The sequence below is a fragment of the Mytilus californianus genome, unplaced genomic scaffold (genome assembly GCF_021869535.1).
Source record: "Mytilus californianus isolate M0D057914Y unplaced genomic scaffold, xbMytCali1.0.p SCAF_11, whole genome shotgun sequence".
Classification (NCBI taxonomy): Eukaryota; Metazoa; Mollusca; class Bivalvia; order Mytilida; family Mytilidae; genus Mytilus; species Mytilus californianus.
This window is the reverse complement of record NW_026262593.1, coordinates 48,763,213-48,777,454: the sequence shown is the minus strand read 5'-3', so window position 1 is coordinate 48,777,454 and position 14,242 is coordinate 48,763,213. Positions and strand designations below refer to the sequence as shown.

Genomic DNA, 14,242 nt, shown 5'->3' with positions numbered 1-14,242 from the left:
AAATGTCATGTACCAAGTCAGGAAAATGGCCATTGTTATATTATAGTTCGTTTCTGTGTGTGTTACATTTTAATGTTGTGTTTTTGTTGTGTCGTTGTTCTCCTCTTATATTTGATGTTTTTCCCTCAGTTTTAGTTTGTAACCCGGATTTGTTTTTGTCTCTATCGATTTATGAGTTTCGAACAGCGGTATACTACTGTTGCCTTTATTTGACAGCTAATGCCCCTTTAAGTCAAATAAAACGCAAAATTAAAACAGCACTTTCAAACGCACGTGCTCGCCACGTGGTGCGATTAAATATTTGATTCAATATTACATCATGATCACACAAATTAATCATTTTGCTACGATGACTTATAATTATCACTTGAATGCACAAACACAAATACCATAACGTAGTAAATGCTAAATTATAGGAAAAATTTAGTATTTTTTTCAAATTTTTGCAAGCAACAACTTTAACAGCTTTTGTGTCTGAAATTATCTGAAAAAGACTGCAATCCGTCACAGAATGACACGTCACCAATAAGTTACAGCTAAAACGTAGTTCACCATTCCGAATGAGACCCCTGAGATAACCGAATTTAAGTCTTAAAATTACATAAATTCTATTTGCAGGACATGCTAGTTCTAATGACATTATAAAATGGACGAATAAAAAGATACAAATCAACATAAAATAACAAAAATGTGAGAATCGCATGAACTCTAGAAGGATCGACACTGGGTCTGTCTCCAGCTATGCGTGTTTCATCCGCAATGTGAATCCACACTCAATCAAAATGTCGGTAATAGAACATAATCGGTTAATTTACAAATCAAACGAAATTTCTCTTATCATAAAAGAGGGACGAAAGATACCAGAGGGACAGTCAAACTCATAGATCGAAAACAAACTGGCAACGCCATGGCCAAAAATAAAAAGACAAACAGACAAATAATAGTACAGATGACACAACATAGAAAACTAAAGACTAAGCAACACGAACCCCACCAAAAACTGGGGGTGATCTCAGGTGCTCCGGAAGGGTAAGCAGTTCCTGCTCCACATGTGGCACCCGTCGTGTTATTATAAGACTGCAAAATATGTCTCTTGTGAGTTGAGACATAGACAAATCGTATTGGTTAATCACTTTGTGATGGTTACCGTAAAACTTATGTTGTGTCATCCTCATTACTCTGTTGGAGCATTTTTTGTGTTCTAGGATTTTTTCTTCTAAAGTTATAGTTTGCCGTTTTACAATTAATAAGTTGTAATGTATTGTGCAAGTAAGTTGGCCATTTCCATAATTTAATTCTAAAAAAAAGTTGATACGATGCATTTGCTGTCGAATGTAATCAGTAGATAAGCTAATCTTCTCTAGCAGAGTTTCATATTTAGAGATCTTGATTGCAGTGGTAATTAATAATGATGTTCGCCTCTGATTTCTTTCTCAAGCATTTTAGAATCAAACTTAGTAGAATAGCATCAGTTACTTAAAAATAGTCAATGATTGGTCTCATCATAATTTGTACAAATTTCTAGACAATATCATAATTTTGTACAAATTTCTAGACAATATCATAATTTTGTACAAATTTCTGGACAATATCTTGGTAAGTGCGTGTGAAAGACCGAGGCGATAGAGAAAAGTCTGATGTTCATATCAAGTTATAACGAAAAAATAAATTTCACAGTTGGGAACGGTTTGGTGGATGTTGATGATTTCATCTTTTCGTGAGCAAACGTTCTCAGTTTTGTTATTTGTTCTCGTTATGTTGGCAACATGGTTTTACTATTCCAGAAATCTATATTTTGATTGTCGCCATTTTGCTGTCAAGAGACTTCAATCTAATCTCTACTGCTTTTCTTATGTGTTGAACGTGATCCTGGTTGGTTATCACATTTTCTATAGCCACGTGATATATAAGTTTTCTCTAGTGGTTCGTGGGGTATTTGGTCGTGAACACTGATCATCAGCTTAGACTCGACCTTGTGCTTCGCTACTCGGTTTAGCTATAAGGTGATGCAGCCTTTGTCCTTCTGCCATCACATTTTTCAGGTTAATTTGTGTAGCCACACATTTTTCTAACTTTATTGTGGATTCTTTCTAATACCATTAAATGCCAGAGTTCCGTAAAGAATGAGAAAATTTGTTCTCTTCATATCGGAACCGGAAACGTGCAATAAGCATTTAAAGGTACTTCCTGTTGAATGGTAAATTTAATATATTTGTTTGTGTGTCAATAAGCATGGGAAACAAATTTAGTGTTTCAACAAAAAATTATTACGTAACTACAATCCCGTCCCCTTTTCCCGAATGTGACCTACCGAATTAGACTTATTACCGGGTTTGAACTAATATGAGCAACACGACGGTTACCACATGTGGAGCAGGATCTGCTTCCCCTTCCGGAGCACCAGAGATCACTTCCAAGTTTTTGGTGGGGCTCGTGTTGCTCAGTCTTTAGTTTTCTATGTTGTGTTTTGTGTACTATTGTTTGTCTGTTGGTCTTTTTTTTTTTTTAAGCCATGGCGTTGTCAGTTCATTTTCGACTTATGAGTTTAAATGTCCTTTTGGTATCTTTCGCCTCTCTTTTAATAACCATTATTTCTATAAATTATACAAGAACAAATGCACTGACGACTATGCAACAAGTTTGTGCTTATAATTCATGATTCAGTCTTTTGTAGGTAGACGAAACATGTACACGCGTTTTGCGTACACAATTTTAATGGTATTAAATGAGTTTATGTTTATTATCAATACCAGGAATAATCAGTTTTGTTTTTATGGAACAGTCAGTAAGGTTGCAGCAATAGACCATTTTCGAGTTCGTTGCATTCCGTCAAAAACTTTGGTTTTAGTGAACATCATTTAGGGGCATCGTCACTTCCTTCCCACGTTGAGCGAGTGGTGAAAATATAGATAAATTTTCACTTTCAAATAGGTCAACGTTTACTTTCAATTACTAACTTTTGAATTAATTTATTTAGCACTTGGTCAATACTCTTGCTGCTGGACTGTTAGTCCTCGAGGGTATCACCAGCTCAGTTGTCAGTGCGGTATACTGACATGATTTATATAATATGCCTTTCTTTATGATTTATATAATATGCCTTTCTTTAATACTAAGATGATTAATTTTACACAGGAAAAGATGGCATTAGTTGGATTGAGCTACTTTTTGAAGGTCTCTTTTGGTACATATTGTGTATTTACACTGTTGGCTTTTAAATATTTAATTTTGAGTGTTTCGCTGAAGGTCATTCCAGAAAAGTGCGTCGGACATCCCAAATTTTTCATCTTCTAGCACTGGGTTGATACCGTTACTGGTGCACGCCTCATCAGCAAGGGTATCATCAGCTAGGTAGTTCGTGTCCACACTAAATCAAAATGTCGGTAATAGTACATAATCGGATAATTTACAAATCAGACGAATTTCTCTTATCTTAAAATATGAGACTGTAAATAATGTAGTGTCATCCTCATAACTCTGTTGGCGCAGTTTTTGTGTTCTATGATTTTTTTGTTTGCCGTTTTACAATAAATAAGCGGTAATGTATTAGCAAGTAAGTTGGCCATTTCCATAATTTAATTTTGAAAAAAACCTGATACGATGCATTTGCCGTCGAATGTTATCAATAGATAAGCTAATCGTTTTTAGTAGAGTTTCATGTTTAGTTATCTTGATTGCAGCAGTAATTAAGAATGATGTTCGCCTCTATTTTTTCTCTCAAGCATATTAGAATCAAACTTAGTACAATAGTCAGCAATTACGTCATCATTGGCAAAGATGGGTCTCATCATAATTTTGTACCTAGACAATATATTGGTAGGTGCGTGCGAAAATTAAATTTCACAGTTGGGAATAGTTTGGTGGATGTTGATGATTTCTTCTTTTCGAATAGAATCGTTGTGAGCAGACTTTCTCAGTTTTGTTATTTGTTCTCGTTGTGTCGGCAACATGGCGTTAAAAGGACAACATGTTCTTGCTATTCCTGATATATATATTTTGATTGTCGTCATTTCGATGCCGCGAGACTTTAATCTGATGTCTACTGCTTTTCTTTTGTGTTCAACACGTGATTTATAAAACTGATCCTGGTTAGTTATCACATTTTCTATAGCCACGTGATATTTAAATTTTCTCTAGTGCTTCGTGAGATATTTGGTCGTGAACACTGATCGTCAGCTTTGACTCGACTTTTTACTTCGCTACTCGGTTTAGCTATTCTTTCTGATACAATTTAATGCCCGAGTCCCGTAAAGAATGAGAAAATTCGCTCTCGTCATATCGAAGCTGATTTTCGTAACCGGAAACGACGTGCAATCAACATTTAGAGGTACATCCTGTTAAATGGTAATTTTAATAAGGGTTATTAATAATTTTTTATTGAAACACTAAATTTGTTTTCCATGCTTAATGACACACAAATAAATATAACCCTTATTTCTATAGATTATACAAGAACAAATGTACTGGCGACTATGCAACAAGTTTGTGTTTATAATACACAATTCAGTCTTTTGCAGGTAAACGAAACGTGTACGCGCGTTTGGCGTACACAACTTTAATGATATTTGACGAGTGTATGTTTATTATCAATACCAGGAATAATCAGTTTTGTTTTTATGGAACAGTCATCAAGGTTGCAGCAATAGACCACTCGAGTTCGTTGCATTTCTGTCAAAAAAACTTTGGTTTTAGTTAACATTATTCGGGCGTTTAGGGGCATCGTCAATTCCTTCCCACGTTGAGCGAGCGGTTGAAAATATAGATAAATTTTCGCTTTTAAATAGATCAACGTTGACTTTCAATACTAACTTTTAAATTGATTTATTTAGCACTTGGTCGATACTCTTGCTGGACTGTTAGTCCTCAAGGGTATCACCAGCTCAGTTTTCAGTGCGGTTTACTGACATGATTTATGTAATATACCTTTCTTTAATGATACGATGATTAATATTACTCCGGAAAAGATGGCCATTGTTGGATTTAGCTTTTTTTCAAAAGTCTCTTTTGGTCATAAAGCCCTCAAGTAGTCACGTACATTTTGTGTATTTACACTGTCCTGGCCTTTTAAATGTTTAATTTTGAGTGTTTCGCTGAAGGTCAATCCAGAAAAGTGCATCGGACATCAGAAATGTTTCATCGTCTAGCACAGGGTTGATACCGCTACTGGTGCACGCCTCATCACCGAGGGTAAAACAGCTAGGTAGTTCGTGTCTCATTTGTTACATACCTTTATAAAATATACATTGATAGATTTAGAAATTATTAAGATATTAAAATTCCAATTCCCTCAGCCAAAGTTTACTTTAGGTAGATTTTTTTTCAGGTTCATTGTGGTCATAAAGCTCCTAATGTACATTCTGAACCTTTCAGTGGTTGGGTTTTAGATTTCCTGATGAAGATAACTCCGACAATTAAGTGCTTCGGAAACACCAACGTTAAGTGTTATTTGTTTTATATTATGAAGATGAATTTTTATTATTGAAGTTATAATTAAATTTTTGAGGTTATTGAAAAATAGTGAGGAATGACACAATCGAAAATCAAGTTATAATTATCTCGAGGTGTAGCATTTAATTAAACAACTGTTTATATTTTTTCACTCTATATACGAGGAATATCGTCGAAAAATCACTCAATCCATATCTATGCATGACCGTAACTGTCTAAAATTGATCATTTGTCAATCAGTTTTGTACTTCGTTAGTCTGTATATTTGATTTTTTTAAAATGTTTGGTAATTTCCCCAGAAATTGATGAATTTATTTGTACATAGGGTTTTGAGCAACTATCAGTGTGTAACGTTCAATTTTCCTGGCAGTTTCTGTGTTATATATTCTCTACGTCTCCATCCTCTCTACGTGTGAATACAAACTATTTTGTGCCAAATAATATATGCGAGTTTTATGGTCCGTTCTTATCTAATCCTTATCGCCGATTTCATTGACTTAATTTATGTTAGCTAATACTCATTTCGAGCAGTGCCTTGGATAAAAACCCAAACTGCTTTCTGTGTATTGATACAAATTGATACAAATCGTTTATATATTTAAAAACAAATGATCGATTCTAAAAAAGAAAGTTTTGATAACGATGTGCCTAAAAATGAAATAGTATCAAATTTTGTTTGCATGGTATATATTTCAAGGCAAACGTTTAATTACTCTTTATAGCTTATAGTCACGGAATGTTGCAGAAATAAATATGATAAAGTCGACCAACTTTCTACGCATACTGCAAATTTGAAAGAATCGTCGAAAGGTAAGATTGTTTTGTTAATTGAAACAACAAAGTATTATGTTGTTTCTGATGTATACATGTATATATATTTGTTGAGGTTTACAAGCTAAAGGCTGCATGTATGACGAAGTAAAAATAAATGTGAAACAAAGCAAGAATTTCACTTTAAACATAAGCTACCGAGAATTGACTAGTCTAATAACCACAGTATTTGATGTTATGGCATTTGGCCAAACAAACAAATTAATCTAACTTGACTTATTTACAAAATGTAAGCTAGGGAACTCTCTGATGCAAAATTATAATATAATATTTTTATTACTGATTTTGTGCTGATGGCGATGCCGCACACATTTGAATGAATCTAAATCCTCTGCTCAAACCGGGTGTTTCAGAAATAACCTCATCAGATACACTGGCGACAGAAAAGATAAGAGCGAAAAATAATAAAAAAATTTTTGGGTGGGGGGTATAAAATGAAAATGGTCCTTTTAAGAATCTCCAAAACCATCTGAAGTAGCCCTTACCTGTGGGATATGCACCCTTAGATATTATGAAGTGGACATTTACAAGTAAAATATTTCGCTTAAATAATGTTGATAATCGAGGCAGTGACTACTTCGCCAATAATCCTCATTGTTTGCTAGTTAAACAGCAAGAATAGTGCCCCAAAAAATGACACAAAACGTGTGTTTTAATAAAAAATAATATTGATGCTGTATGAATACTGCACGAAAGAAATCTTGATGAATATAAGACAAGCCTCACAATGAACGGTCAGGGACACATTTGTAGATGCCACATAAGCTTTTAGTCTTTGTATAGAACCGGACATGTTTACCACATTTTATGTGCCTGTCCCAAGTCAGGAGTTTAGTGGATGTAGTTGGTTCAGGTCTGTCACAAATAATGTTATAAATTAGGCCGTTATTTTTCTCGTTTGAATTGTTTCACATTTTTCATTGCCATTGCCATGGATATCACATCTCTTTTTTATACATTAAATTGCATATTTGTGGCGCAATAAAACACTGTTTTACTGTTGACACACCTTCCAAAAAACAACTATATTTTCATTTTTTTTAGGGATACCTACATATGCAAAATGTTTAAACGTCTACTAGTAGCTATTATACTTAGTAGTTGTTTAACTGAGTCATGCGGAAAGTCTGTTTCTTTAACAGTGAATATGAAGGTTGCAGTAGTAGCAGACTTCAATACAACAAAACTTAAAGAATATACATACATTAAAAATAACGGTAGGTTTAAATAAAAATTCTTTGTAACTTCTGCGATTAATGTCGCATTAGACATAAATGATTCGGTTGTCATACGAATTGGTACATGCTATAATAAGTATATGTGGATTCTCTCATTAAAAAAAGATTTAGCGAGGTTTTAACAGAATGAGATAAAATATCTAAATCATGAAGATCATCACATTTCACTGAACTTATGCAACAACCACAACCGCAATACTGAAATTGAACATAGAATAGCTTCAATAGCTTGATTGAAACGTCACTTTGTATTCCTTTTTACCTTTCTGAAGACAGTTGCGTCCATCATCACATTTTACCTTTCTGAAGACAGTTGCGTCCATCATCACATTTTATGTAATGGCACTACGACTAATCTATCTTCGGACAAGATATAGAAATAAACAATAAAGTTGCATGAGAAATATTTTTTCTACGAGTTTAACCAACTATTCTGACAAAATATTTAACTATAAATACAAAAGTCTTTTGTACATTTGTACAGGTTTGTTGTAAATAGTTTGTTTTTAACAATAATACCCCCCCCCCCCCCCCGTGTAAACTATAGTATATTAGCAAGCAATGTTATCGTTGTCCCCCCTCCCCCCCCCCCCCCCCCCCACTCCCCCCGTGTAAACTATAGTATATTAGCAAGCATGAGTCTTTTAACAAGAAACGTATTCATTAAATAAAAACATATTTAGCTCAATTTTTCTCAATTTAGTTGTATATATTACTTATTAAAGGATATCGTTATGTTAATTTTTATTTATCTCTAAGTGTTAAAATTTTATTTCTGATTTTAGATTTTAAACCGAGAGATTGTTCAGACCTTAACAAAAGTCAGCATAAAAGTGGCGTATATAAAATATCTCCAGATAATGGTTCCTCTTTTGATGTTTACTGTGACATGGATATAGATGATGGTCGATGGACGGTAAGTTGAAAACATTATCCCAGAATTAGCTATTTCAATATAAGAATACGGTTGTAATTATAAAATTATGTTAAATTCGTTAAGCATACTCGTCTATCCTGAAATGTGGTATACTGCCCCTACTTTAACTGAAGGGTAATGTTAAAATTACTGTTAACATCAAAGTTCTTTATTGGATCCTCCTTTACAAACAGCTGTATTAAAAATTAGATGATTACACTTTAAATCGTTATTGTTACACTGCAAGGAAGAAACAAAATGCATTGATATTGTCAAAAAAGATCAAATCTATCTTTATCCACTACAATAAAAGAAGAAACGATCGACAGGTCCACCTTTTGTTCCTGTTTCTAAAGGATGTACAAATACATTATATATTTTCCAACAAAGTACTCACATTGTATTTGTATGAAGATAATTTAAAGCAATATCATATGAATATTAACTCAACGACTAATGGTTTGTAACTTGATGTATGTGCATAATTTAGTGTTGGAACAATTTTTACACGACTTAGCAATTTTAAAAGTGATGACCCGGACGTCGTGCTACAGCGGACTAAAATAAAATATTTCTCTTATTCGATCATATAGTAAAATGTGTATAAGTTGTACAAAGATATACTATTAACGTTTGAAGCATATATGATCAATATTTTATAGTATTATCTTTCATAATACATGATTTGTTTATGTCAAATGTAACTGATTTGTAAGGTCAGGTTTTTTCTAATTTATATGATTGAAAACTTAATGTTTTGCGTTTTGCAATTAAACAAGTCGTTTTATGAAATTGTACAAGTATCTAGCAATTAGTTGTTTTGAGAAAATTTACAATTGCTTTTGTCAAACTTGAATATAGATATGTAATAGGAGAGAATATAGAAAGGAAAATTTCGTCAAAATTGCACCCCTTGCAAATTTCAAAGATTTGACTATTTCCTAACCTTTCGATAGGCGTATTTAGATGATAAAAGGATGCCTCTTATAAATGGAATTTAATTTAGGTGTTTGCCATATAAGGAGATTTAACCCCCAAAATATGTTCTTGGTGATCATCGAATGTTATGGTATTTTTATGAAATATTTAATAATGATTATGTGTTTGTGTTAATGGAATAATATTCATTTTTCTTAATCGTATACCATATGTAGGTGTTCCAGCGAAGACAGGACGGTAAAGTTGACTTTTACCGTGGTTGGAAAGATTATGAAGACGGATTTGGAAACAATAAAGAAGAATTTTGGTTAGGTACGCATCGTGTAAAATTTATCTTATAGTCCAACAACAACTCGCCATCAAAACATTGATCACTTATTTAAATGAGTCATTGAACACATTTCTATTCTAAGGTTAACCTCTTTTATATTATTTTTACAAATTCAATTTCCTCAATTTTCAGTCAGTAGGAGTTTACGACCATAGAATTATTGGCTTTATGGGCTTCATTTAAAATGTGACGATTATTTAATTGTGACAGGAAGACGCATTCTGTCCAAAGGGGTATAATGTATTTGCCTTACAATTTACTGCTGCTTAATGCTCCTCCATATCAAAGCAATGTTCATATACATTGACAAGTGATCGAAAAAGAAATATCATCCTTTAAACTGACTTGCCTGCTAGTTATATTAGTACAGGAAAGAAAAACATTGTGCGAAGTAAACACAATTTAGGATTAGAACTTTCTGAGTGAGACAAATACAAAGTAAATCTTCCCTTCGTCATCACGATTTGGTTATCTGTTTTGGAATGTTCTAGAATTTTTAAATATTGGCATTATATATCGAGAAAAATTCTTTAAAACAGAGCGATACGCACATAAAATGACAGATCTTCAATTAATTCTAAATTAGTGTCCGTGTCAGAAGTTAAGTGCATACATTAATTTATTGACCTCTAAATAAATGTTTGAATTTTGGAAAAATATAAATAAACACTTTGAATGCAGGAAATTCAATACACTATGAACGATAACGTACTGGTGATACTTCGTTTTGACGGTGTTCGTGTGGCTCAATCTTCAGTCTTCTGTATCACGGTCATGATGTTATTATAAAATAGAAAAGGAAGGAAATGAGGTATCCATCCATGACAAAATCAGTATATGCACAGCAAAAATAAAACACCCATAAAAAGCAAAGAACAGCGCTTTTATTGCTGTTCTGCATCTTCAAGTCATAGTGAGGCCTTTGACTCGGAGCAAAAAAATATAAAACTGTCACCTCACTGCAAGTTTAAGACGGCCCCTAACACCGGTTTGAGAGGAATCCTTTGCAAACTGACGATCACGCCACAACTGTGAATTGAAAAACAAAGCCGTGGAGTAATATCAATAAAAGAAATCTAGCAAAGAAATCTAACATTTACTCTCATAATTTTGTCCGACAATCACAATGAACCGTGCAAAAAACAATACAAACATTTAGACCCCAACGGGGTTCATGGAGATATATGTTAGATAACTTAGCTGTGTTTTTATTGGATTGAAGATAATTGATTGCCCGTTTGATATCTTATCTTTTTTTTCTGTCCCTTCTACGATAAAAAGAGGGGCATAAAGTTTTCTGGTGGTCTGTCTGTTCGTCCGTTAGTCAATCTTGTATCAGGTTGAAGTTTTGGGGTTTGGGGTAGTGAAATCAATTTGAAACACAGTACACATGCTTATTATGTTATGCACTTTAAAAGTTATATAATAAAGTACGGTTTTGATTCCGATTTCACAGTTTACTGGACATAAAAAAATGTGATAAGTGTGAACTTACTGAATGATCATGTTAAAGTTTTTCGTTAAAGTAGTTTACACTGAAAGTTTTATCAAATCAACTCCAAAAAAGTACACATGTTCAATGTAAAGCGAACTTTTACTATGATATGAAAATTACGATTTTACGACTCGTTGAAAATGAGATGTTCATTAGCTTTTACCACATATCTCCTATGAGATGTGATGGGATCATGGTATCTTTTTCGAAGGTGTATTCTTTGCAATACAAACATATACTGTTTTTGTTCTACTTGTTTGTTATTTAGGAAACAAGAAGCTACACATACTTACTGCAAGTGGAAACTTTACTTTGAGGGTTGATTTAAGTGATTTCTCTGGAAACAAAGCTTATGCTTAATACAAAACATTTTCCTTTGATGGCGCGTCAAATAAGTTTAAGCTGACAATCAGTGGATACAGTGGAACTGCAGGTATTGATATACATATATTATTTTATCATTTTAAAATGTGGAGCAGGATCTGCTTACCCTTCTGGAGCACCTGAGATCACCCCAGTTTTCGGTAGGGTTCATGTTGCTCAGTCTTTAGTTTTCATGTTGTGATATGTGTACTGTTGTTTGTCTGATGGACTTTTTCTTTTTTAGCCATGGCGTTGTCAGTTTATTTTCGACTATAAATTTATATAGAAGTTTTTCTTTTTTCAAACAATGTTTTTTTTTTCCTTTTCTAGTTTTCATTTTCTTTTTGAAAACTTTTGATTAACGAATATTTTATTTGCACAAGCTAAGATTTCAAAGTGACCACCATCATTTTATCTAATGTAACATCAGTGGTAAAAGAACCGTAACTGGAACACATAAAGCTTGTACATTATATGGAGATTCAAATATAATATTGTTTTTTGATAATTTACATGAAAACTACATGAAAACTTTCTGAGGAAAATTAGTAAATATTTCATTAGATAATGATGTCGCAGTTCAATTACCTATATATAAAAATACTCAATAATTACTATGTTCTATATTAAAAATTGCAGTCGAACAATTTTTTTATTTATACCAGCTTTCCTCTGCAGCAAAAAGGCTTCATTTAATCTTTAGATTCAAAAGTCATATCCAGTAACAGTATTTTAAACCAAGCAAATTTACAGTGAAATATATGCTATATGACACCATGTTTCATGTTTATACTGTTAAGTTGTTTATTATCGCGGTATTTTATATGCCTGTTAGATGTTTTTTTTTTTTTTTGTTTTTTTTTTTTTTTTATGCGATATTGTTGTTTCGCATTCCGATTTTCCAAATCATAATATTTACGTGAAAAGATTTTTTTTGCTATTTATCTTAATTGCGGAAGTAGCGAAAATTCTCCATTTTACCGTAGTGAACCTGTACAATATGCGCTACTAAAGTACTGAGAGTATAATTTTTTAAAAAATGGTTCATTCTCATCGAGTGTTTTATTGAATAACACACATATGTTTGTGAAATGGACACCGTCATATCATGCATTAGCATATTGCAACAACTGGTAATATTTGACCGTTAATAAAAAACTAAATTTCTCTCCAGGTAACAGTATGAAAATTCTGAATGGCATGCCATTTGTTACCAAGGATAAGGATCTACATCAGTGTGCTGCACGTCTACAGGGAGCTTGGTGGGTAGACAATTGTACATATTCTAGCCTGAATAGCAAGTATCAAGGGAAGGATTAGTACGGTATATCTTGGTTTACCTTCGGGAAAAAGCCTGGAACAATCAAAACCTCCGTGATGATGATTAGAAGGAGAATGAAGCTTACATTAAACTTAACCAAGAACAGATGAAAACGTATATTTATATTTATATTGATTTGATTTTAATTAAGTTATAAAGTCTTTAGTCTTTTCTCTTAAAATATTCAATACAATTTTTCGAAAAAAGAAATTTGGATTTGGTTATCATATGTCAGATTTGGGCATATTTTGTTTTGTTTATCCATCTGATAAACTATAAATATCAACAACAACAACAGAAACAGAAAATCTATATCTGTCCGTTTTAATAATGAATGTTTGTTTTTGCTGTAACCATTTCTTGTAATTTCAAAACAGTTACATGTGTATTACCACAATAGAAAAATGCCACTTGTTTTATCCCTAAAAATAGCAAGTTATAATTGATAATTAATAATGAATACTTCGCTGTAGTGACTTTTTATGATGATATATTTGTAGACTATGTCTGTGAACCTTGTTCAATGATAAAATATTAAAGCATTTTTTATAAATCGCACGCGCGTATGTGCGTGTTTTGTGACACTGATGCCAGGGGAATAGATGCTGCTAAAATGAAGTCAGTATAATTTATGAAATACAAATAGGGTAATATCAGATGCATTTAATCCACACCCCTCTGTCATTGAAGGTATTACCATTGAACCAAAATATATAATATTTTTTTTCCCTGTAAATTTTTATATTTATAGCCATTATCATAAAATGTAACGATGTAACGACAGTTAAAAGCTTAAAGCTTAGATTTAGGTTTCATCAACAATATCCCACTGGTATCTGAATGTAACGAAAGTCAGTGTGTTATATGTACGTGTGATCATACTTGTTCCGGTCTCAACACTATTAAAAAGACGAAATTAAATCTATGACAAAGACAATTGAAAGTTTGCATGCAAATTTATGTTATTATTAATTTATAGAGTAAGGGATTTTTTTTAGAAAATTGAAAAAATTAAGGTTATAGTATGTTACAGATGTTCAAATCTCGTAAATCGATTAAAAATTCCGGTTGTCGCGACAGGGTAATCATCTGCACTCAGTCAAAATGTTACATTCGGGAATAGGACAAAATCAGTAAAATAACAGATCAGACAACTATTCTAGTATCTGAAGATCTAAAACCGCAAAAACATGTCGATTGTGATTTGAGACACCGACACATCGTATCGGTCAACAAACTTGTGATGGTGACCGTAAAACTTATTATGTCGATTTCGGTCGTTCTTCATCATAACTCTCTTGGAATACAGTTTGTGTGTAAGGAGTGCTATAAACACTGGTCGCTAAGTTTGTGCACTAGA

The 14,242-nt window shown here is 32.9% G+C and overlaps 1 protein-coding gene across 2 annotated transcripts; it reads left to right on the top strand.

Annotated features, from left to right (window-relative positions):
• Window positions 1-6,178: 6,178 nt before the first annotated feature.
• LOC127720241 (fibrinogen-like protein A) lies at window positions 6,179-13,038 on the top strand. 2 transcript variants are annotated; one of them, XM_052226731.1, is made up of 6 exons: window positions 6,179-6,258; window positions 7,324-7,496; window positions 8,303-8,433; window positions 9,588-9,684; window positions 11,467-11,631; window positions 12,736-12,879. In XM_052226731.1, exons 2-5 carry the CDS (start codon window positions 7,343-7,345, stop codon window positions 11,556-11,558), a joined length of 474 nt encoding a protein of 157 aa, XP_052082691.1. In that variant the 5' UTR covers window positions 6,179-6,258; window positions 7,324-7,342; the 3' UTR covers window positions 11,559-11,631; window positions 12,736-12,879. The 2 variants fall into 2 exon arrangements, with proteins under 2 accessions (XP_052082691.1, XP_052082690.1); XM_052226730.1 differs by lacking the exon at window positions 11,467-11,631 and having other exon boundaries at window positions 12,736-13,038.
• Window positions 13,039-14,242: the final 1,204 nt, after the last annotated feature.